General features: G+C 37.1%; 1 protein-coding gene across 3 annotated transcripts in view; it reads right to left on the bottom strand.

Annotated features, from left to right (window-relative positions):
- Nucleotides 1-23650, bottom strand: part of KHDRBS2 (KH RNA binding domain containing, signal transduction associated 2) — a 336050-nt gene that overhangs the window by 38155 nt on the left and 274245 nt on the right. For all 3 annotated transcript variants that reach the window (XR_005700299.2, XR_005700300.2, XM_040060662.2), the window contains exons 7-8: nucleotides 22142-22224; nucleotides 8474-8532 (exon numbers count right to left, since the gene is read on the bottom strand). Coding sequence is in view for 1 of the 3 variants with exons in the window: in XM_040060662.2 (XP_039916596.1) it covers nucleotides 8474-8532; nucleotides 22142-22224 (142 nt within the window). In the remaining 2 variants the exon portion in view is untranslated. The remainder of the gene's footprint in view (nucleotides 1-8473; nucleotides 8533-22141; nucleotides 22225-23650) is intronic.

The raw sequence follows: 23650 nt of genomic DNA, 5'->3' as shown, positions 1-23650 counted from the left end.
CTGTGCGGCTGCTCCAAATCTGCTTTAGGGTTGAGAATTTCCCTGGCTTAAACTGGTAGTGGAGGATCACAGAAATCCTCCAGCTGACAGCACTGGAGCAGAAGAGAAGTGCTTGCGCAGTCCCCTCTGCCAGCCCTCCATGCAGTTTAAGTACTGACAGCGAGATTTGCAGTAATGACCACTGCGGAAAATTATTTCTTAGAAGTCTTCAGCCGCTTCTGTAGTGAACACCTGCCACAGACAGGGAAGGAGCAGCGTCAGAGTACATTGACAACTAGTTTGGGAAACTGCGGTGCCAGGAAGAATAAGACTCTTATCAGTGTTGCTGTGAGGTAAGTGGTAATGTTACAGTGTAGGACTTTTATTTTTCCCTTATTTTTAGTAAAAATTAATTTTCTATTAATTTATGGTCATGCAACATGAAACATGCAGTAATATACTGCAACTGGAATTAAATAGATGCACATCAATATTACAGGACTTTTGTCTTAGATTCTCCAACTCTACAGTTCCCATGGTGCAAGACAGAGAAATTACCATTTGAAATATTACACAGGAAAGTTTTGCATGATTTACTTATTCTTATTCTGTCACAGAAAATGATTTATAATTCAGAAGTAATAGAGGAAGCACAATAAGTTGCTATAAATTAAAACCAATCTTCTGCTATATGCAGAATTTTTTTTCATTTTCGTAGCAAAACTGGAGTGCAAAAGTTTTAAGATACACAGACAGTTAAAAGAATGTGATGTGTTTAAATATGGGTCTTTCTAAAGAATTATAGTCTAATTAAAACGCTGATTTGACAAAACAGCAGTAGCTCTAGTATCATCCCCACATTAGTCATCATAGATAAATTCAAAATGTGCTCCTTTCCCCACAAACCTTCAAAATCATGCTCTTATGAAAATCATAAATCTCCTCTAAGGGAAGGAATGCCACTTGAGATACAGCTAAGGTGATTCCTCCAGTAAAATAATTGATAAAATTTTGCAGAAAATCAAGAAAATGCTTTTTTTCATTCTGTCCCACAGTAGGAATGCTGTTATCCATAAGTATAGGAATGATTGAAACAGAAAATTTAAGGAGGGCAATTCATTTGGTGTATCTTCTGTCCATATGCAGTAGAAATCTTCAATGCCTCCTGTTTCCAGTGGAACAAAAATTTGAGTACTGTACAGGGAGACTTAGGATCATTTCTGAGTTACCAGGGCTGGGTGTACATCTTCCTCATGCTCAGCAGGAGACCAGATGCCCCAATCAGCCCAAAATGAATCTGGTCATGCAGGAACACGACACACTCCTCAGAATGATGGCACACCTAGCAAGGTTGTTAGCAGGGACAGCTTGGAGGGCATCAGGATGCAGGTGCTCTATCAATATTAGCACACAGTGCACATCAATAGGGATGAACTACAGAGAGAAACACCTGACACTGAGGACCTGATATTCACAATACAGCTTCTACAGGTGTTTTCCATTTCAGACTGGCCCTAGTTTGAGCCTCTGGAAGTGAAATCTCACAAACAGCTGGGATTGCATCTTTTGTTTTAGTTTGAAACTAAAATTTATGTACTTCAAACCCACTCAGTGGTGTGGAAAGAAGACCCATAAATGCAGATAACTGGTAAATCTAATTCTAAAGAACACTCCCGTGGTAGTGTAGAAGCACCCAGCATGTGCTAAACAGCCAGCCAGGTGTCAAGACATGACCAAACCTCCACCATAATGGTAAAATCTGAGTCATTGCCTCTAAGATGCCTAATTAATAATAAGATGGATTAGGAAGTGGTTGGCAAGTCACATCCAGAGGGTAGTACTCAATGGCTCAGAGTCCTGATGGACATGGGTGACAAGTGGTGTCCCTCACGAGTCCGCATTGGGACCAGTGTTATTTAATATCTTCATTAATGACAGGCTGGGGGATGAGCAGATTGAGAGCAGCCCTGATGGGAAGGACTTGGGAGTGCTGATGGATGAGAGGCTGAGCATGAACTGGTCTTATGCACTCATAGCCCAGAAATCCAACTGCATCCTGGGCTGCATCAAAAGCAGAGCAGCCAACAGGGTGAGGGAGGTGGTCCTGCCCCTCTGCTCTGCTCTCTTGAGACCCCACCTGCAGTGCTGCATCCAGCTCCGGGGTCCCCAGCATGGGAAGGACATGGACCCGTTGGAGTGAGACCAGAGGAGGCCACCAAGATCATTAGAGGTGTGGAGCACCTCTCCTGTGAGGAAAAGCCACAAGAATTGGGGTTGTTCAGACCGGAAAAGAGAAGGGTGAACCAACTGCAACCACTCAGTATCTGAAGGAAACTTACAGGAAAGATGGAGAGGGACTTTTTACAAGAGCACGTAATGACAGAAGGGGAAATAGCTTTAAACAGAAAGAGAACAAGTTTCGATTAGATATTAGGAAGAAAGTCTTTACTGTGAGGGTGGTGGTGAGGCAATTGGACAGGCTGCCCAAAAAAGATGTGACTGCCCTATTCATGGCAGTGTTCAAGGCCAGGGTGGATAGAGCTCTGAGCAACCTGGTCCAGGGGAAGGTGTTTTCATCCATGGCAGATGGCTTGAAACTACATGATCTTTAAGCACCCTTCAAACCCAAACCATCCTATGATTTTCTTCATTCCATGGTGATTTTAGGACCCAAGGACACCAAGGAAAGTTTTCTTTGGTATGTTGCCATAACATTTTCTAAGAGACACCAAATGTATACACATATAAATGAAAAATTGTTCCACATTACTAGACTAAGACTTTGTTAATTAATGTTGGTTACATCTGAGCACTTGATTTCCCACATTTGAATATTTAAATGAGACTAGTCTAGAAAAAAAAAATAGGGCAAGAAACCCTTAGCATGCTGAGCATAATGAATATTAGGACTAATGATCTACAATAACAAAGTTATTAAAAATGAGGAAGCAGCTTGGACTCAACAGCTGGAAAAAACATCCTATCTCCAACTGCAGAGAAATCGCTATGAAGTGCTTTTTCAAAATTCACAATTATTTTCTCAGTATACATTGTGACATGGCTTCATTTTACTTTGTCATTGCCATGGAGGGTTGATTTCACACTAGAGTGGCAGTTCCATGAGTTTCTCCATGTCATCAGCATGTTTATGTCTTTTAATGAAGTATGAGAATTCATGTCTCCTAAGGTAACATCTCTTCAATCAAGTTATTTATCAGAATTCTAGAGGTTTGATCCCTCCATACGTGCTTTCCTCCACAAATTTCATCATGATATGCTTACTTACACTTGTTCAGCAGAAAGTATTATTGGTATTGTAGAAAAACTTTATTTACTAGAGGATTCACTTTTTAGGACAAACAGAATGAAAAAATAAACAGTATAATAAAAGAGTAGTGGAATATTGATGTACATTTTTAGTTGTTAGCTAAAAAGGTCTGTAAAGTATTTGTTTATGGAGTGTCATCTCTGTAGAGGATTACTTAGCAAACTAATTGTTATAACAATTGCAAAGCTCTTATATGGAGCAACTGGCAGGGAATTCTTTGTGGAACAGTTAAATCATTGTGACAGCATTTTACAGCTTAAATGATGTCTTACATTAAAAGGAATTACACCAAGCAGTTAGATTCTCCAATTTTAATTAAATATGGAATTATCCTGAGACCAAGTTCTTTACAAGTACCTAATGCTAAACTGGAGTAGAATATGCATCCCAAAAAACATGGTCATTTGAGAAAATATAAACGGCTGAAAATTTTTGGTGGACACAAAATGTTTAAATAATGTCTCCTTAATGCAATGGCAGAACATGCAGTAAAAGGCCTTGCAAGCTTCTCCTGAAAAGCAGCAGTAATGTGAATGGAGTTCATTTATGTCTTTCTTCCCTATTTGTGTAGGTGGCAAGCTATAGATTAACCTTCCTACTTGCCTAAGGCCTTTGGCAGATGGTGCTATCCTAATTTAATTGTGGTGGTTTAGGAGGTTATAGACTTCAACCCATCCTTTCACTATCTAGGGTTTCTGCTTTTTTCATGGTAGCAACAAGGAGTCTGAGTGTACTGGTCTCTCAGATACTGCAGTTCACGACCTGACATAAAAACAATAAGTGCCATAATTTTGGGTAATACACAAGCCAGGATATGCACCAGGCTGTGAACTGTGGCATCTGACAAGAGGCACACTCACTCCTGTGGCAGTCTCCCTTTGGAAGGAGGGGCAGAAGCTTGAACCTTCTGCAGCAGCAACTGCCAGAGCTCACCACTGGAGTCTCCAGCCTTTGGGTGAGCCAAGACAGAAAGAGCCACTGATGAACAACAAAGTTTGGAATGCTCTGATCAGTACAAGGGCAAAAAAGGATTCAGATGAAAAAACAGTGAAGCAGGCAGATATAATGAATACAATCTTGGTTTTGCCTTGCCTGCAAGTCATACACTCTTCTCTGATACCTCTCTAATGTGGCCTAACACAGCACCTGAATCAAGAATGCTGTTTCCTCTAAAAATAGACAGGAAGAAGAAGAAATGAGAACATGAATTGATTACAAAGGGCTTTTTATTTACAGTGGTCCTGTCCAGGGAAGATGCTTTTTGGAGCTGGAAATGACATTACATATGTGCAGGAAAGATTCTTAGTACACCAAACTTTAGATGTACGTTTTATCCTAATTGATTTGTATGACAAATCATTTAATTCATGTCTTCACTAGATATCTCTTCAGATGACAATAGTGCCAGAAGGGAAGCCACAAAACTACTAACGTCTAACAAGAGCAAAGAATATAAACCTTTTGTTAATAAATTAATCCAATTTCATGCCTTCTCTTTTATAACATAAGCATCAAGTTAACCTGACACCATTACCTTAGTTTAGACTTATCTGCAGGTGTCAAAACCATCAGGGATAGAAAATGTTTGTTGAGTGTGATCAGAGGTGAGGATGCTTTACATTTTTGAAAATTTTTACAGTACTTTAAATGAATGATTTTTTTTATTTTTAAACTGCCTTCTAAAGATATTTCTTTACAACTTACCTATAACTAGCCTTTATAACTAGCCTATAAGGGCTACATCCCCAAGATTTTCAGGCATACGGCCCAAATTTATGTTCCTTAGCCTAGAACAGAGATCCTCAAAACTCTCTAGCAGTAACTGCATAATCCTGATCTTATAAAAAATTTGTAGGAATCTCATAATTCCTGAGTACTGTATTTTCATGTACACAGAGATTGCTGCAGGGAATGCTTTGAAGTGTCTCTACTTTGATCCTTCTGAGAGACTGGGTGACAAGCATGTCAAATCACAACAGAGCTTAAGTGTCTAACTTCATGAGGGGGCTCTGTACTGCAAATTTTTATTCATGGAACATCCCTTAGTCATGGAAAGCAGTGTAATTTTACATACATCCCTGATTTTCCTATTGTCTTGGGAGATTCCTTGGCTGGATTTGGAGGGGATGAAATTCTTACAAATTTTCTCAAAAGAAACTGAGGAGTTAAGGCAGTCATGTTATGGGTTTAACAGCAGTGAATACTGTTTGGGAATCCATCTTGCCTAGCCTATGACAAGTGACTTAGGTCCTTCCTTGTTTATATTTCCGTCTAGTCAAAGGCATGTGAACTTCCTGAGATTTAAATGGTGTTCAGGTGTGCTCTGCTCTGAAACACCCCTCTGATTTTTGGAACCATACTGTGAAAAATCCATAAATGCATAAATCTTGTGATCTTCTGAGGAAACAGTTTCCTCAATCAGAATTCTCCTCAAGTTCTTTTAAAAGGAGCAGAGAGGAACCCATGAGACGTAAACCACCTGCTACTTCTCAGGAGTACAGACAGCAAGAAAAGTCACAGCAGGCAGCTCTTATAGGAGTACTATTGTGCTCTATACTTAAGAAGCTACAGAGAACTTTTATACTTTAAAAAGACTGTAAGTATGAAGTAGCATTACTATTTCATTGAATCTACTTCATGAAAAATGAAAGAAAATCTTCTCAGGATTGAAAACTGTCCTCCCTAAAGGTAAGCTAGAAGAAAGAGGATGCACGGGAGAAAGTAAAAAAAAATGCCAAGCTAGTAAATTTTTGATAACTCAGATATTGTTATTGAAAAGGATAAGGGAGAAAAGACAAGTTGTTGCACAAAACACCTAAGAGTTGACAACAAGACAATTCATGTACCATTTGTCTGTGGTCTTATTCAGAGTTTGGGAGAATTTGGAATTACAGAGGTATGCCAGGAAGAACTGTAAAGGAGGAATATAGCCTTGTTATGGAAGGCAAAACAAGGTGTGAAACTGAGTTCAAATGAAAGAAAAACTGTAAATTTCTATAGGATGGTGAAAAATGAAGGGGCAGCTTATTTAATACAGTGGAATGTATTCAGGGGACTTGCAATGATTTACAAAACATCCTGAAAAAGCAGAGAAATGGAAAGAGAGAATTAGGGTAAAGTTAGGTGAGGATGAGAAGGTGAGGATGATAGATCAGATACAGAGGGAACATCAGTGTATGCAGCAAGAACTGAGAAACTGAGGAAGTTAAGCGTGTATTCTATAGCTCTATAGCTTTGTGTACTCAGATTACCTCCTCAGATAAATAGTGGTGACTTCAGAATGACAGAAGGTCCTGCACAGATTTTCAAGGCATGAAACTGGCAAATCTACTAATCTCCTAAAGTAAGTGAACCAAGAGTAGCATAAACAGTCATATATAAATGTAACTGCTTTCAGAAAGTAGCAAAATTGCAACTTGAAATATTATTCAACTTTAAGTTTAGTCCAGGTTATTGATAACACTTAGATCTTTGTATGCAAATGCCGATTCAGAAGATAGTTCAAGCAAAAAACAAAGCAAGTCCACAGTTATCAGCCATGTATTTTAAGTCTAGAAAAGGAAACCCAGGCATATTGGGTTTGTTTCTGTTGCTGAATGGAAAACAGAAAAAGGAGCTTCATGCAGAGCATAAATTTAGTCATGATGCCGCTCTGTGAACACTTTGTAAGCCTTAGCTAATTAGTCCATTCAAAATCCCTGCTGGGAAAACAAGTAAAATTCTTCTAGTTTTACAAATGAGGGATTGGAAAGAAAGTGACACCACTTTAAATGTCTTGCCCAAACACATGGAGATTCAGCATGGTGGAGTGTAATTAAAAGTCAAACAGTGAGTAATTCTTACTGCTGAGCTCAGACTACTCTTTTCTGCATTGCCCAAAAGCTTAGCAGTGCATTCAGGAAAGCAGTGAAGAGGGGATCTGTAGATGGGGGTAAAGACCTTCCACTACAGCTATTAAAAATGTGTGCGCATAAAGGAAGCAAAACAAAGGGTAACTGAACCACTCACACTCATATGGATACGCTATTATTATTACTTGCCTAGCATTGAAAATGTGCTTGACTGCACACTGAATAATCCAAATATATTGTGAGAACTGATTGTACAAAAAAAAGTTATTTCTGATTATGCAAAGTAATCATTTTGATTATGTCTCAGTAATGTCTATTTCTGTACCAATACAAAGGAAACTGCAAGTTTGCATTAGTGGCACTTGCTTCACAGCTGCATGAATAAAATTATTTATTTCAAGCAGCAACCCTTATATCACCCCTTAGTGTAACTTTCATTTGCAGCATCATTTCCAGCAGCTCTCATTTTCACAATGCTGTGGAAGTCACCATGCAGACTTTGGATACTACAGAAGCATTAAATCAGGCATGACATCTCTGATGAATATTAGGGTCACTCTTTCAGCCAAAAGTAGAGAGCTTTGCTCTGTCATTTCAGTGAAAATCTCTGAATGAGATTCAGTGTGCCACCTGATACAATGTCCTGATAGTTATGGTCTAAAAATATGGTCTAGACTCCAGTTATTGAAATATATCACTAATAGCAAACAACAAATCTAGAAAATGGTTTGTACTTATGGGAGCTACACTTCTCTTCCTTTCATGCCCCCCGTACCCAAGAAGTGGGACTGTCCCAGCTCAGGCACAGACTTGGTGGAGAAGTGCAAAGACTACAGCACTCCCTCTACTCATACTGCCTAGTGTGGCACGAGATATTCCTTTATCTTGGTGCAGTAGGGGTTCCCATGATGATACAGCAACCTCTCCTTTCCACTTTGATTGTCTGTATTTCTGAAACTCACAAACTTTGCTGGTTAAAATGATGCACAGGACAGCAGCAGATGCACACTATTGTTGGCATATCAAGCAGACTGAAATTTAACACTGTGAAAGATATTCAAGCACTAATATAAACTTTTGTAGTCCTGTTGAACTGACCGGTGACTGTAATTGGCTTTGTAATTTTGACTGAAATTCATCAGTCCAATTTTCTTCTCAATGTCAAAACTCACCCTAAAGTTACACAAATCTATTTTTTTTGGTCTTTGTAAAATAAGAGAAATAAAGAAAAGTTTATGCAAGTAATTTCTGAATTGCTGGTGACAGACATTTTCCTTTGATTTCACACATTTGCAGAAGATAGAAGAGACCTTACCGTAGCTGTCATAAGCCTCTTCACTTGTTCCGTGACCATAGTCATAATATTCAGGCACACTGTAACAGATTCAGATAGCCATGTCACTATTATCATGGGTAACCAACTCAAAACAAAAACAAAGCTCACAAAATAAAAGGCATTTTAACACTTTGACATGATAGCATAGTCCAGCTAGTTTCAGGTATAGTGAATATTTAAAGATATGAAAGAAAATGTACCTGTGACAAGAAAAGCCATCATACAGTACATTGCATTTCTTATCTACTCAACATAAACCAAATCTGATCCTAAATACATAAACCTGGAGATGTGACAAAGACTGAGAGAAATTCTATCTGCAAAAGTGAGGTCTGAAAAAAGACCACAGCATCCTTCACTGTTGTTAAACCAACAAAAGGGGTGTCATCCCCATTTACCGGTAATTCTAAACATTTATGCATTACCAAACTCAACATAGTTTATTTTCACAAAGCTGACTGTATTGTATGGTGTAGAACGTGTAAACTACTTAACTTTACCAAAAACACTGACAAAACCACAAAGGTTTCCAGCTGTGATCCTGAAGAAAACATGTTCCCACTGTTCCCACTGCCTGTAGAGAGAAATTTGATTCTCGGCAGCCTTTTTCCTCATGTAGTTATTGCACCCCCATGGAAAGTTTTATAAAGTGATCAATAAAACACAAATTGAAAGAAACAAGGGTCTAGGAGTGTGAAATCACACTTAACAGTCTCAAGATCACTTTTTCATCGTTTTCAAAAATTATGTGTAGTCATATTAACATGTTTTCAAAATATTTCAGGTAATAGTTACATCCTGATAATCAGCAATTCCCAGCTATTATGTGGAGTGGTCATCCAGAAAATTCAACCTCTGAGACATAATTAAATGGAAAGGGAATTATTCACATTTTTGCTTCAATTCTATTATTATTTATAGTTTACAAAGTGTTTTTGGTAACTAGTACCTAATTCAAGATCAGGCTACTTCTATAATCAGATAACAGGTAAACATACAAGAATCAGTCTCTGCCCAGAAAAATCTGCAAACTCCATACTTCTCTATATTGTATTTCTTCAATCTGCAGTGAACCAAATAGAAAATGTAACACTTTCTCTGTTGATAGTTTTTAGTTGTTGCTACTTCTGCTTCTTTTTTTCTGGACACTGTGTGAGACAGACTCTTCCAAAACGAACAGAAGCCGGCATGAAGCTCAGTATTGTTATAATTATAACATTATTGCTCAGGCCATTTTCCATATTGGATTACTGTTTTAAAAATATTAGTTTACACTTGAGAGAGAAGCTTAGTTGACAGTGGAGTGCAAATAGAAATATTTCAGAAGTGAAATAGAGATAAACAAGAAATCTATAACAATTATTTTCTTAACCTAATTTCAACTTAGTTCACAAACAGCCTGTAATCAGATTTTTAATTTCTTGAACTTAATTGCTATCCATAACTATTCTTGGAATAATTTCTGAGAATTATTCATATTCTATATCTCACTTGAGAACACTGACTGCATGTATCTGATAACTGACAGTCAAGCTGTTTTGACTTTGTCATGTCATCTCCTGAATGGCTAGGGATAGCTCTCATAGTTTTTCACTACAAATATCCATGGATTTGCTTTGGGTATTTTTTTTAACTGAAAATGTAACTATAATTGTTGTGCATTAATTCAGTAATTTATTCAGAAGTCGTTCATGTGAGTGAATGAATTACAATGACACCAGTATCTCAGAGAGATGAAATTCATTTGCTAAAGCAGTTGCAGAAAATGGACATAATAATAACATGACTGAAATTAAGTTAACACTTCAACGAAGACTTTTCCCAATGCCAAACAAGCTCTATAGGACACAATCACTGTCAAGATTTCCCAGATAATGGAAACCATCCAGTTGCTTGAAAATTATTTATCTAAATAGACAAACCCTCCTATTGAAATGGTGCAAGAAACAAACAGGAATAACACATCTTTTATTTGTAGAACACAATCTTCATTCTGTACTGTTTTGCAATTATTTTAGTAGCCAAATAAATAAAATTACAGGATTATGTAGGGTGAAGTAAAGCACTGCAGCACCAGGGTTTAATCATTTACCTAGTCATAGCTACAGAGCTCATGGCTTAGATGTAAGAAATGACTTGGACTGTTCAGAACAGACACATGACATACCACCCAGCCCTGGCAGACAGCCCTATGAAAAACTAATTTTAGAAGCTTCATTTTGGCATACTGCCTGCTTTCCTGGGTAAGGAAGGAGGGTGTTGGACTAGTGAGTGGTGTTAAAAGAAAAGAAACACAAGAACTCCTATCTTCTGCCAGCAGATAAGATGCTAATATTTCTTCCTGATACGTTTTTGCAAACCAAAGCAGCTGCACCCAAATGTTGGCTTTAAAAGAAGGCCAGTGCAAATCCCGGTAACTTATCAACAGCAGTCCTGCTTTCAGTGATCACTGATGAGGGCCTTGAGCCCTCAACATAGCATCCAGCAGAACACCAGACTTGCAAGAGCAGGTAAAAGATTCATTGCTACGTTATTGGTGTGGTACGTTTTTATTTGAGAAACACACAATCATAGAGATAATAAGGATGTGAGATAAAAATCCTGCAGTGAACATTTTGAACTGAAATACACTATGAACAGAATACTAAGTAAATACACTAACCATCATAAAATAAGAAACAAACTGTATTACAATGAAAAAAAGGAAGTAATTTGTTACATGTCACATATTTGATGTCTGCTAGCACAATACTTAACACACTTCTGAAAACACGTTATTCATAGCACAATACAATTGTCATCTAAGTCATCCAACTTTATTTCCCTGAATATAACATCTTTTTCATAGATTTGAGCCAAAATGGCATTTCAAATTCCTTGCCAACTCATATTGAAAAGTGTTTTGAAGAATATGTAAGTGAGTAAAACTTATTTCTTACTATAAATACCAGACTTAAACTCATATTTTGTGGGGCAGACTGCTTATCCATTCATCTGCTTTATTTTAAATCTCTCTGAATATTCACTATAATCTATTATATGCATTTAGTCGTAGACATTTTCCTCTGTTTTACAGTCAAGTAAACAATGGGCAATATTTATAAAAAACGTACAAGAGATTATGGTTTTACAAACATGAGGTTCTCTTTTTTTAAATTACCGAACTACAGAGAGATGTAGTTCCATTTGCATTATGACCAGCTGAGAAGGAAGCAATCAGCAAATTCATTCAGCATAAATAATACTTGTTTATGTAATTTTATAGTTCTCAGACTGTTCCTGGAAAATATAGTGATCATGAGCTTTAGAAACCACTGACTCTCTTGGCAGTGCTAATTGGAAACAAAACACCATTATCTATCATTAGCATTCATTACTTGCAAGCAACACGAAATGTAATTTACTTAAAGTACATGCACCCACCTGAAAGCAGGATGCAACACATTTTATAAAGCAGATAGGATTAACTCATTACCAACTGCTCATATTTTACTTGCACTATAACACCAGATTTCTGAAACATAGAGGTCTTGATGTACTACGTCTTACGCTTTAGTAACCTTCTACAGGTAGCACTCATGAAAACATTGATATACACAGGGGCATGTATCTTACAAGCAGTTTAATTTGGTTTGTATATAAGAAACTCTGATGTAATTTTTCTCTATAAGGAATACTTACAACACAGATGTATGACCCTGTCCTAATTTCTATTCTATGACCAAGGGGATTAATAATACATATACTGGAAATGTTCATAACCTTTACCTATTTATGCTTAATTTTTTTAACTTTTCATTTTGGTTTATATTTTTGAACATGTTAATTTTAAAGATTTGAAATCAAAGTTTCCATAAACTGTGATCTGTTCTCTTCAGGCTGATAAAGCTGGATCAGTTTCCAAAAAAACCCCAAAACCCAAACCAGCACAAGATGCTTGTTTTTGAGAGATAAGGATCCTTAAGTGCCTTCCAAACTGTATTATCTAGGGCTCTTGTGCTATGACAAAGGCTCAAGTACAGAGACTGTATCTAAATGGCAACCGTTAAAGCCAACAAAGACTTTTAACCTCTCATTAACTGAGATGTTTTCAAATTTATATTAGTGCAAAAAATGATTCCAGTTTGTGTCAACACCCATGGGAAGCCACACAGCTTTTTACTCAAAAGCCTGTAGAGAATAGTGCTTTAAAGTGGTTTAGGCTGAGGACCACAAACAAAAGTGTTAAGACTGAAGCCACAAAGGCCTTACTCTTAGGTCAACAAGCTATCCAAGGGAAGCGTGATGTTCACAACTCAGAGGTCACCTGGGTTAGGTACAGGGAAACATGACATTAATGAACAGACCGCACTAGCCTTTGAGCAATCTCTTCCCACACATGCAGGAAGCTGCTGGCAAGAGACCCTGGGTTATCAACATCACCATCTGGCTTCCTGGCTGCTCTTACAGCTGCAGTAATACAAGACAGCAGAACACTGCAAGAACTGAAGAATAGAAGTACTTCTTGTTCCTTTGTGCTCCTTGGTTGTGTGTGGTTTTTTTGTTTTGTTCATCCTTTCTCTCTTTTTGTTCTTCAGTTTTGTTTTTTGGTGAAGGATGCACCTAAGATTTTATTCTCAAGTGTGGTTGCAGACACACAATGGGCTCTCCAAAGCCAAAACAGAAAGGTACAAGAAAGAGTTCATCCTCTTTGTACCTTGCTAATGAGTGAATCTGTACAGAAATGTGTTCTGTAGTCTATCCTAAAAGGTCCTAAGAAACGGAAAGTCTTTGAGTAACATCTATTAATTTAGATTTAACAGTTTATATTTTCCTATTAAAACATTTGTTTTTTTCTTTCCTAATGGTATTTTTTAACTGGTAGAGCATATGTTAGTATAATATAAGAATATTTTATCAGGAAATGTTTGGGAAAGAGCTGGCCAATTGAGATGTTTTTGATAAATCACTGGAATTATAACAGTGCCATTAGATAATAATTAGGCTTTTTTTTCTGAAATACATGAACGGATTCAAACTAGAGATCTGACAGTCTGCAATCAGCATCTACACATAGGTACAGATAAACGAACCTTTATCACTCCTTAGAGATATATCCCAGTCAGGGTTACAAGATTCTTCAGTTAAGCTAACACCCAGGATAGCTCACAAGGATCCCTAAAAATGGGATTGAATATTTTAGAGGTGGGATTCAATATTTTATACAAGTCTCTTTTTCACATCCTCAAATGGATCCTTTGAACTCTTGGTCTATATAAAAATATCTCCTTCCTCCCCTAAATAATTTCTGTTCAGTAATCTTTGGTGTTTCTAACTTCCAACATCAATAACTGGTACAGTCAAATATTCAGTTCCTGTGCGAATAGGATCCAGTCTAATGTCACTGCAGTTGTTTTACATAAGACTGTTTATAAATCTTCTCCCTCCTACATGAAGGAGGGAGGCAGCAGGATTTAACACACAGTTGGCCATGAAAGAAAAGCCGTTTACACAAAGCAGTATACTTCTGCCTGGAAGAGAGATATGCAAGATCTGCATTCATATGAATTACAATATATGAAATTTTTACAAAATAATATCTCATCGTGGAAATGTGGGAATAAACAATCCTTCTAGGAATCGGAAACCTACTGGAACATTTTTACTTAATAGAGCATTGTATCCATAGGTAAGATGACAAATCTTTTGAATTTAGGATCTTATAGGATTCAGTCCTAAATCAAAAATACAATCCTTTACTCAATACTTCTTTAGAACTAATGGAATAATACGGTAAACATTTTAGTGGATAAAGTCCCCCCCTTTCCTGAAAGCTCAATTTTGATTGTATCCAGTATTTTTAACAGAGGATAATATCTCCATTTCCATACTCCTGGATTTATTTAGTACCTTTCAACATGCCTGAAGTTAAACTAGATTGAACTGTCTCCAGCATTTTTGCAGGTTTAATTTTATGCTTCTGAAAATATGAATTTAAAACTATTATAAACAATGAAGGCAGTAAAGTCATACAAGCATAGGATTGGAGAGCCAACATAATTTCAAGATGACTTCAGGTTCTGAACTTTTTGCAAAATATGCAATAGAAACCAATCTGCCATTTAATTTCACATGGCAATTTCTATTTATGTATTCTACATTCCCCTGTAATTTTCTCAGAGATACAGAATTGTGACTAACTATTTCAGAATATAATACCAAATGTCTGCAGACATAGTATTTGCAAAGAGAATGATGTAGCATTTTAGGAATCCTAGACAGTTTTAGAGGAAAAACTTTTCTCTAGTTCAGAGTAGTGAAATTTGATTCCACTTTGCTCATCAAATCAAATGAAATAAATGAGAAGTGGCATTTGAAAACAGTTTCTGATGATGAATGCCATAAGTAGATTGCTGTGAAGAGATATAAAATGTCATATTCTAGGCTTCCTGCCTTGATTGATTTCAACAGATTGGAAATAAAATACAGGGAAATCTTTATTTACGGACAGGCAGATATAAGCACATAGCCAAAATGAAATATGGCAAAATATAAATACAATGTACAGTGCTTAAAAAGTGAAAGAGTGTGTAGTAGAGAAAATAATAATGAATATCTAAGTTTGCAGAGAATAAGTGTAACTATTCTATCAATTGCAGCCTGACTATATTTATGTGTCTATGTACTTTACTACGTAGTAATATTTTGATAGTGAGATAGAAGTGTAAAAACATCTGATTTTATCACCAAAACATTTAACTATGTGATAATGTACTAATTCAATTAATGATTATTTGTAGGCTTGTCTATCCATTGTATTTAAACTGAGGACAAAATTCTTTCATTTAACTATGGATAGTTCACAACTAATCTGCTGGAACTTTCACAAAGCATGTAGTTGAAAACACTGGGGCTTCTGAATAGAGTTCACCAAGAAACATGTACACCCAGGTGAACCTTATACTACTGTTTTTACAAGTGTACTAGTCTGTTATTTCACTTGCACCACTGCTTTGAGAATATAATCTTTGGAAACAGATGCACATACAGTACCTTGATATCTGGACGTCAAGCAAGGATAAGTAGAATGAATTAGAGCTCAGACAAATATATCCTGCTCATGCAAATAATTCTTGCAGATACAACTGGATAAAACACTCTTCCTAAATCATTTTGCAGCATGGCTTTGCACTGATGTGATTGTACTGTAAGCCACATAAGTGACATGGACTGAACTGTGGTCCATGTTGTAGTCGTGCGTATCAGATCAGAAATATGTAAGTGATCACTAAAGCTTCTGTACTAGCAGCCCACACTGCAGAAAAAAAAGAAGCTATGAACACAAGCTTTGGAGTAGATAACAACCTTTGCAACAGAAACAATAACCAGGAAAAACAGTTTCTTTTCAAAGTCAATAACCTGTCATATATTCAACTTCAGTGGCTGAATATGCTCTTGACATTTCCTCTGGGTATGAGTAATTAGAAGGATGTAGCACCTATTAGAGGCTGAATGGATAGATATTGCTACAAACAAATAGCTACTGGGATAAAATTACATTGATATGGTCATAGTATCTATTTTCCATAGCAGCATAGTGGACACAGGCAGCATTTTTGCCCTTTTACTTCTGTTACTAGTATTGAAAAACATGTAAAATTGGACTTTGCACATAACAGCGCAGCTTTAGATATTATTGTACTTTTTGAATGAAACACAATTCAGGGAGATTAAAGATATCAGTCAATTTGAATTTCTCTGTTACTGCACCTTTTCTTCTTCAGTCCTCTAAGATAATTCCATTTTAGCAATTATCTAACACAATGTTTGTCAATCTTCCAATCTTGCATGAACTTAAAATTTATTCCAGATATATTAATGCCATCTTTCTTTATGTTAAAGCTTAGATTCTGTACTATCATTGACATCTTAGAGGGGGAATTTGTAGATGACATGGCCTATAATATGCAATTCTGTATCAGAAACAGAAGTTTGATTATTTGCTCAGCAGATGCAGAATGAAGTGTGAGTTTGACAGATCAAAAAGAAGTTCTTAGGCCAAAATGACTGGCATACCAGCATGAAATGTCTGTCCAGAGGACTGCTGCCTAAAGCATTACATAAATTGTTTGCAGGATTAGCAGTAAGTATTTCACCAAGAGTTGCTTCTAGGTCCTAAAATTGGGTTACTGTTATTATTATTAGTGAGGCTGGGTGCAGGCAGGCATGAGAAATGCTTTTTACCTATGTCACCTTGCAGTCACAGCAAGGACGACAACATACCATCACAAAACCTGTACTGCTGTGGGATGGAATCTGTAACAGCAATGTTGTGCACTATTTTCATCTGTCTTTTATCACTGAATTATTTATTCTTCTTGTCAGTAAGTTATGGGTTTCCTGATATTTACAAGTCTATTTACAGCCTAAGGTGGGAGTCATAAGCTCTTCTTTCTTTAGACAGCACACTCGGCAACTCATTTTTCTGCTGAACTATGTTTTTAACGAAAGCCATACAGAAAAAAGGCAGAATAAAAAGCCCAGCAACCAGACCTGAAAGCCATTGCCCATATAACATCGACATGTTCACAAAAACCAAAATGGAACAATGGATGAGTGCTCATGCACTGTGGAACAGGGAAATAATATCAAACTCAAATTTCAGAATCATTGGCTTCCTTTGTTCTTCCTTGTTAGGCACCACTGTTTACACTACACACGGCTGGGTAAGTTGGGAACAAGTGGATTAAAGAGAATATGCCCTTCCTGGTTCATCCCATGACTGGTCAGTCAGCCCCGGGTTTCCTTGGTATCTCTTTTGGCTGTAAGACATAGTATCTTTGAATTGAAACTGTTGGTGCTGGCAGAGACACAAATGCCAGTGGAGATGACTGCAGATGTGGTAGCCAAGCTGAAGATGGCTCTGTTGGCCATCACGATTCATCAGCAAATGATCCATTTCCACCAAATTATTTTGTTGGTCTTGGCTGAGGCATCTGGCCACACTTTGCATGCGAGACAGTCTGATGCCTAACAACCTCTGAGTAACCAGAGGCTGATCTTCTACATCTCCCCACAAAACTTTGCATCCTTTTCTTCTGGTGATCTAGTGAACTCAGTCCATGAATCCTGAACAGTGGGGATAGTTCAACAGACTTAGAAGTTCCTGGTAAGAAAATCAAAAAGTGTATTACATTTTGAAAGCTAACAGGATTCTCCTACATTTTCTGTTATAGCTGAGTTGGAAATTAACACTTCTACCATTTTGCATTTTATGTCTATATTTTTAAATAAAGTTGTCAGACTAGAGGTTTGGGAGGTAAATCTAGGTGGCAGAGAGGTTTTGAATGTCCTCTGCCTTACTTTCCAGTACCCTGAGAGTAGCCTATGAACTTAACAACTACTGGTGGGTCTGGACAGGCAGATATTCTTATTAACGAGATCCATCTTCCATTATATGGAAGGGAGGGGAAGAGAGAGGAAAATGAGCTTTCATCGAGAAATTCAAATTACAGTGTAATATTGCCCATGGGAAGTATGTCAGATGTGGTGTTTTCTCCTGCCCACTGATATGGTTGTTGTTCTTTTTGGCATTGGACAAAGCATTCATTGTAATTACCTTAAACACTGTATTTTGAAATCTGTATGAAAAAATTTCTAAAATGAGTAGAGTTTCTAAATGTCCCCAGAAAATGTGTAGTCTTTCACAGAATCCTGCAAATAATGCTTACAGACTCAGTTGGTGTCCTGGTTTAGGACAAATTTGGGAGGAAACCTCCAAATGGAGTACCTCTAGAAAGCAAATTCAAGCGGCCCCTCTCCCAACTGGTCCCAGAAAAATTTCCTTAGAGAAAAGTGGAAAAAACTGTTCAACAAGCAAAGTGGCCACAAGAACAAAAAGAATGAATAATATCAAACAACCGCTCACTTCTGTGAAGAGAGATGGCAAAATTAAGAAAGTCCTTGCTTGGGTTAGCTCGGCTTGCTCAGTCTCTTATCAGTCACTCTGGTGCTGGAAAATGCTGTCCTGGGCCCCAGTGGGCTGCAGGCATGAGCTCCAGGTCTTTCTCTGGGTTTTCAGTCCAAAACAGGTTTAAACAGACCCAAGAAAAAGAAAAAAAGAAAACAGTCCAGGGAACTTCTCTGCCTCAGCTAGCTAAAATTGACTCAAAGCAAAGGAGAACTCTCTCCTGCTGTCCGTGCTGCAGATAACACAGTCCAGGAGCAGAATGTGGAGGGGTGAATGCAGTTCCTGCAAATAAACTCCGTGCTTCTTCTTTCCCCTGATTTGCTCTCAGAACCAGTCTTAAAGATGTAGAACTTAATATCCAGCAGAAACAGAACACACAAATGGGGATACAAGCATCATAAAGTCACCCCAGGACAGGTGGGAAGGACAGACAGTTCATTTAATTTTGTCCTAAGGTTCCACCTTGTGTTCTGAGTCGTCATTAGGGGACAGGGATATAAGGAGGAAAAAAGTGGCTTTACAAATACATCTTCTGCTATTTAAAGCAAGACATATCTCCATGCAATATAGACTGTCATAAACCATAATTATCTTGTTTCTAAAATAAGCCTCCCCAACTCAGTAAGGTACAGGTGGCACTTACCATAGTGAGAGTCCTGCTTTTCTCTTTCTTCAAGTTGCTTCTTTGCTCCATTTCAAAGTGTTCCTGAGACGCCTCTTAGATTGTTCAGGCATGCAGACTTACTGTGGGTTTCATTCCAGCCTGATTCTGAGACTTTGTCATGACGTCTCCCACAGGTGACCCCATCCCCCTAATTTCAGCCTAAAAATCAGACTGAGGTCATGAAGGACAGAGCTTTCTATCTGAAGAAGTTAATTAAAGACCATTAGAGAAGGATCTATACCAAGTGTACTGTTGGACCTGAAACACCATCCCTGACTTTTAGTACAAATTTTTAGATAATTGTGCACTGAAGCACAGCTGAATCTAAATGGTCTTGGGGATTGTTGTGCTCCTTCAACTGAATCATAATCCTATGTTGTAGCACCGTGCATATTGATACTGTGCTCATTTTCTCTGCTGTTGTCAGAGCTTAGTTTGCAAAATTCTTAATCAGACCTCTTGGACAAAAAAGGACTAAAGCCCGTAAATGAAGTATATATGGGCAAAAAGACTCTGGCAAATGGGAAGTAAATACAAGGTATGGAAGACAAAGGCTGGGTTAACAGGCATGGTGGTGGCAGGCTGCCCAAACTCTATCTTCACTCCATGCATGTGCATGGGGTGAGCAGGGGAGCAAGGCATGACTTACTACAAGCTCTGCTCTAAAGCACACTGAAGTCAGCCTGAGCTCAGACCATCCAACCGGTCTGTTCATGACCCTCCATCCCAACATGTTCTTCTTTTTGAAGCAATGAAGAGAAAGAATAAGGCTTGGTCAACATGCCCAGCAAGTTAGACAGACAAAAGTATGTACCATCTCTAAGAATTTCCACATTCATTCCCTAATAAGCCATAGAAAGCAATGGGAAACTCTACCCTTAACATGAACAGAAATCTTGGTACTCTCCATTAAGCCACTAACTACAATTTCTTCTTATCTCATGCTTTAGAATTTCAGTCAATCCCAGCAGAGGGAAGCAATGATAATTTTCTGGCTGAGCATAGACATTGTTGGCAAGTTTTTGTTATTTTTTTTATTTTAAATGACAGACTGGATAAGATAAGTACTTTGGAGCAGTACTTAATAAGTACTACTTATCTTCTTTGTTAGGTGTGCACATGATATGTCTCATATGAGACTGGAGTATACTATTAGACAAGATCTGAGACTTGGAGAAAACATTTTGAAATATGCATCTAACCAAATATTTTGAGCATACTATTTCATTGTATTGTAGTATTATTTTAAATTTTGCTTAGTAAGCAGGCATTTCTATGCAGATAAATGGTCAATAAGGTGCAAAAATAAAAACTGTATATTTAATGGTCCATTTGTTCTTTAAATCTTTGAAATGAGAAGCATGTAGCTCTGAAAGTGCTCTCTTTGAAATCAATAGGCTACTTGAGGCATTAAGTGCCACTCAACACAGGTAAGTATGACGACGTCTTGTCATATATTTCAAAAGGAAATGTTTTAGTTGCAGATTTTAAACAGATGAGGTATCCTGGCGGTAGCTCAAATTATTAGAAAACGTATCTGATGACTGAACTTAATAGCTATTTAATTGACTAAATTACGTGACTATAAATTTTCTTCCTTATATCAAATTATCACTACTAGTTCTAGCTGCATTGTAATACACTCCTCATGAAGTTGATATATTTGTCATTTAGTTGCCTGGGACATCAACTTGCAAAGAAATTACAGGTTAATTCAGATGATATAAAGCAATGTCATAGCAAGAGATTTCCAACTAATTATTGTTTTTACATCAGAAGCAGTATCTCCTGTGAAAATTCACTCTTGTAGCAAAAGATGAGCTGCATTTTTTTAAAAAACATTGACATATATTTGACAAGAAGAATACCTACCTACACAATGACATGATGGGTACAGCCAGTAATGTAATTACTTGAAACTGTTAAAGTACACTTGATGGGGTTCACATTTAGGTGTGACAAATCCTTTTAAATATACTTCACCAAATATAAAAATACTTATAAAGTATTTTTTTATCCACTGAAGGATCACTCACTACATCAGTTCTGGAGCTGAACATAATTTGGACAGGCATTTACATCGGCAAAGCATTCAGTGAAAAAATAGCTAAATGAAAAAGCAAGTTTAAGGTCATCTGGCCTTGGGACTGTACAACTCTATACATATACATCACTTTATGGCTCAGTGAGAACCACACTAACTCAGTTAAAATTTGTGTATTTTCTTGTTAAAATTTCATTTGCCTTTCTACAACCTTACAGGTACTTTTAGCAAAGCATAAGAGCACTTTCTGAATAACTGGCTGAAGGACCTTTTTATCCTTAAATGTGAAAAAGATGCCATTCCATATTTAATAAACCTGCAGCTCAGGTTTTGTCATATTAATAGATGAGTGTGTGAGGTGTATGCATATAAAAAATAGATAATTTTTGTTGCCTTTTTGACACAAATCAATGTGAGATGTGAATGTAGCTTTTTTCTACTATTCCACATCATAAGAACAAAAAATAAATTTCCAAACTAATCAATTCTGAAAGTTGCTTAGAAAATAACTGGTTGAAAACAGATAGTTTCAGCCTTACTTCTGTCATGTAACTCCCTTCTATAATTTACCCTGAGGGTGGATGCCAACAAGAAATAGGTTATTATAAGATATATTTTTTACATTTCATTATGCTTTTCCCAAAACATTGTAAAAGCCGTAAGTATAAGATGCCCCTCACAACTTATCACCAAAAAAGGGAAAAAAAGGGCACAAACAAGTTCAGAATAACATCAAATAAGAAAATTATGTAATCGGTTGTTAAAAAAAATACACCTAATTTGCACTTATTTTAAAAGCATAGCTGCTTACATTTTTGCTTCATCTGAATATCTGTATATAAACTCTGTCATTATTACTTTTTGATAGCTTTCTAAAGTACTCTGAGATTCTGTAAAATTTAATGTGTACATTAAACCAGGAAATTTACATGAAACACTAAGATAAAAAAGTGTACTTCGGAGAAATAATGTAAAGGCACAAATGCTTACCTTTGGGTTTGGGTGGCATAACTGTTATCATATGCTTCATAGCTTGGATCATCATATTCACCCCCATATCCATCATCGTATCCCTAAGGGGAAAACAGAACGCCACAGCTTAGAAGAGTGATGAATCAAAGCATATTATCTGGCTGTAAAAACAAATTGCATCAACACGTGCGTGTCATGTTTGCCCACGATAATCTGAAACACGCAGCTGACTGAAGAGAATTGTGAATCATGAAAAACAACCTGTATATTGCAAGAATAAAGAAATCAGTCATTCATTTAAGAACTCAGCTTATTCACTGATAAACTGTGGTGCATTGTCCAAACCACAGTGCTTCAATGGGATCTGTGCAGAATACTGATGAATGATAATAAAACCAGCCATTTCTGAGTAGTTTGTTACATAAATAGTTCCACAGATACCTACAGGTGAAATGAACAAATGACAGGTCAATGGTTTTTATTGTTCTAGACTATTACGAATGGTGTTGTGATAAAATCTTAATATTCAGTCTATTAAAAAAATGCAAAACAACAAAACAAAACATAGCAACCTATGAGAAACTATTTGTCAAGCAAGTAACGGCATATGACTTTTATAAATAATGCAGAGCAAGCCCCTTTACTTTCACTGAGCATCCTACTCTTTTTAATGGCACGCTTTTCTATTACAAATTAACCAACACTTTAGTACAGGGTTTTCCCACCTGACTTAAAGGTTCTCACTGAAGAGATCAGACAGACGCTCAGTTTGGCTAAGACAGAGACACAACTGACTTCAGAAGCAGGTTCAGCTCATCTAATGCCTGAATTTTCCACTCAGGGAGCCATGGGCAATTGTGACCCATTGTAGCTGTCTCTGAACCAAAGAATGCTCAGAAACCACACAATGAATAAATAAAGATATAATCCAAGGGATGAGTTTTGATATGCTCTTTTCATATATCAGGACAACAGAGTAGGTAAGAAATGCTGTATGGAAACTCTTTATTTCTCTATTATTTTAGGGAGCCAGTATTGGTAGTTAAATTGCAATGAAACACTTTGTTGTCAAAATTAAATCTTGCTGTTAAGGGAAATGCTAAAGGAAAGAGTGGACTTAAAAAAACTTTGACTCGATATTAATTACAGCAAAAGGAAAATTTCCCCCCCACAAGCTATGCAAAAAGCAGCACGAGGCAGCTCCAAAATAACAGCAGTCCAGTAAACAATCACTCTAGTATATTATCATGACCACCCAAAGTACAGTTAGTTTGGTATTCCATTATTCCTGCTAATTAAACTCCCTAGAAATATTGAACAAAACTTCCCTGGAATTCCTAAATTCAAGAAAACATTCTATGGAGGAAGCATTCAGTTATGTTTTCTTAGGTCAAGCATACTATATTTGCCTGTTCCTCGGGGTTACCCAGCAGTGAGGGTAAGCGTGGATATCAGGTGGGACGTTTCAACCCTGTGGTTCTCTGTGTCCTGAAGGAAGGACAGGACTCTCCATGAATGTCATGTGTC

Source organism: Hirundo rustica, chromosome 3, assembly GCF_015227805.2.
Source record: "Hirundo rustica isolate bHirRus1 chromosome 3, bHirRus1.pri.v3, whole genome shotgun sequence".
Lineage (NCBI taxonomy): Eukaryota > Metazoa > Chordata > Aves > Passeriformes > Hirundinidae > Hirundo > Hirundo rustica.
The sequence above is the reverse complement of the archived record's forward strand: the minus strand, read 5'-3'. Positions and strand labels throughout refer to the sequence as shown.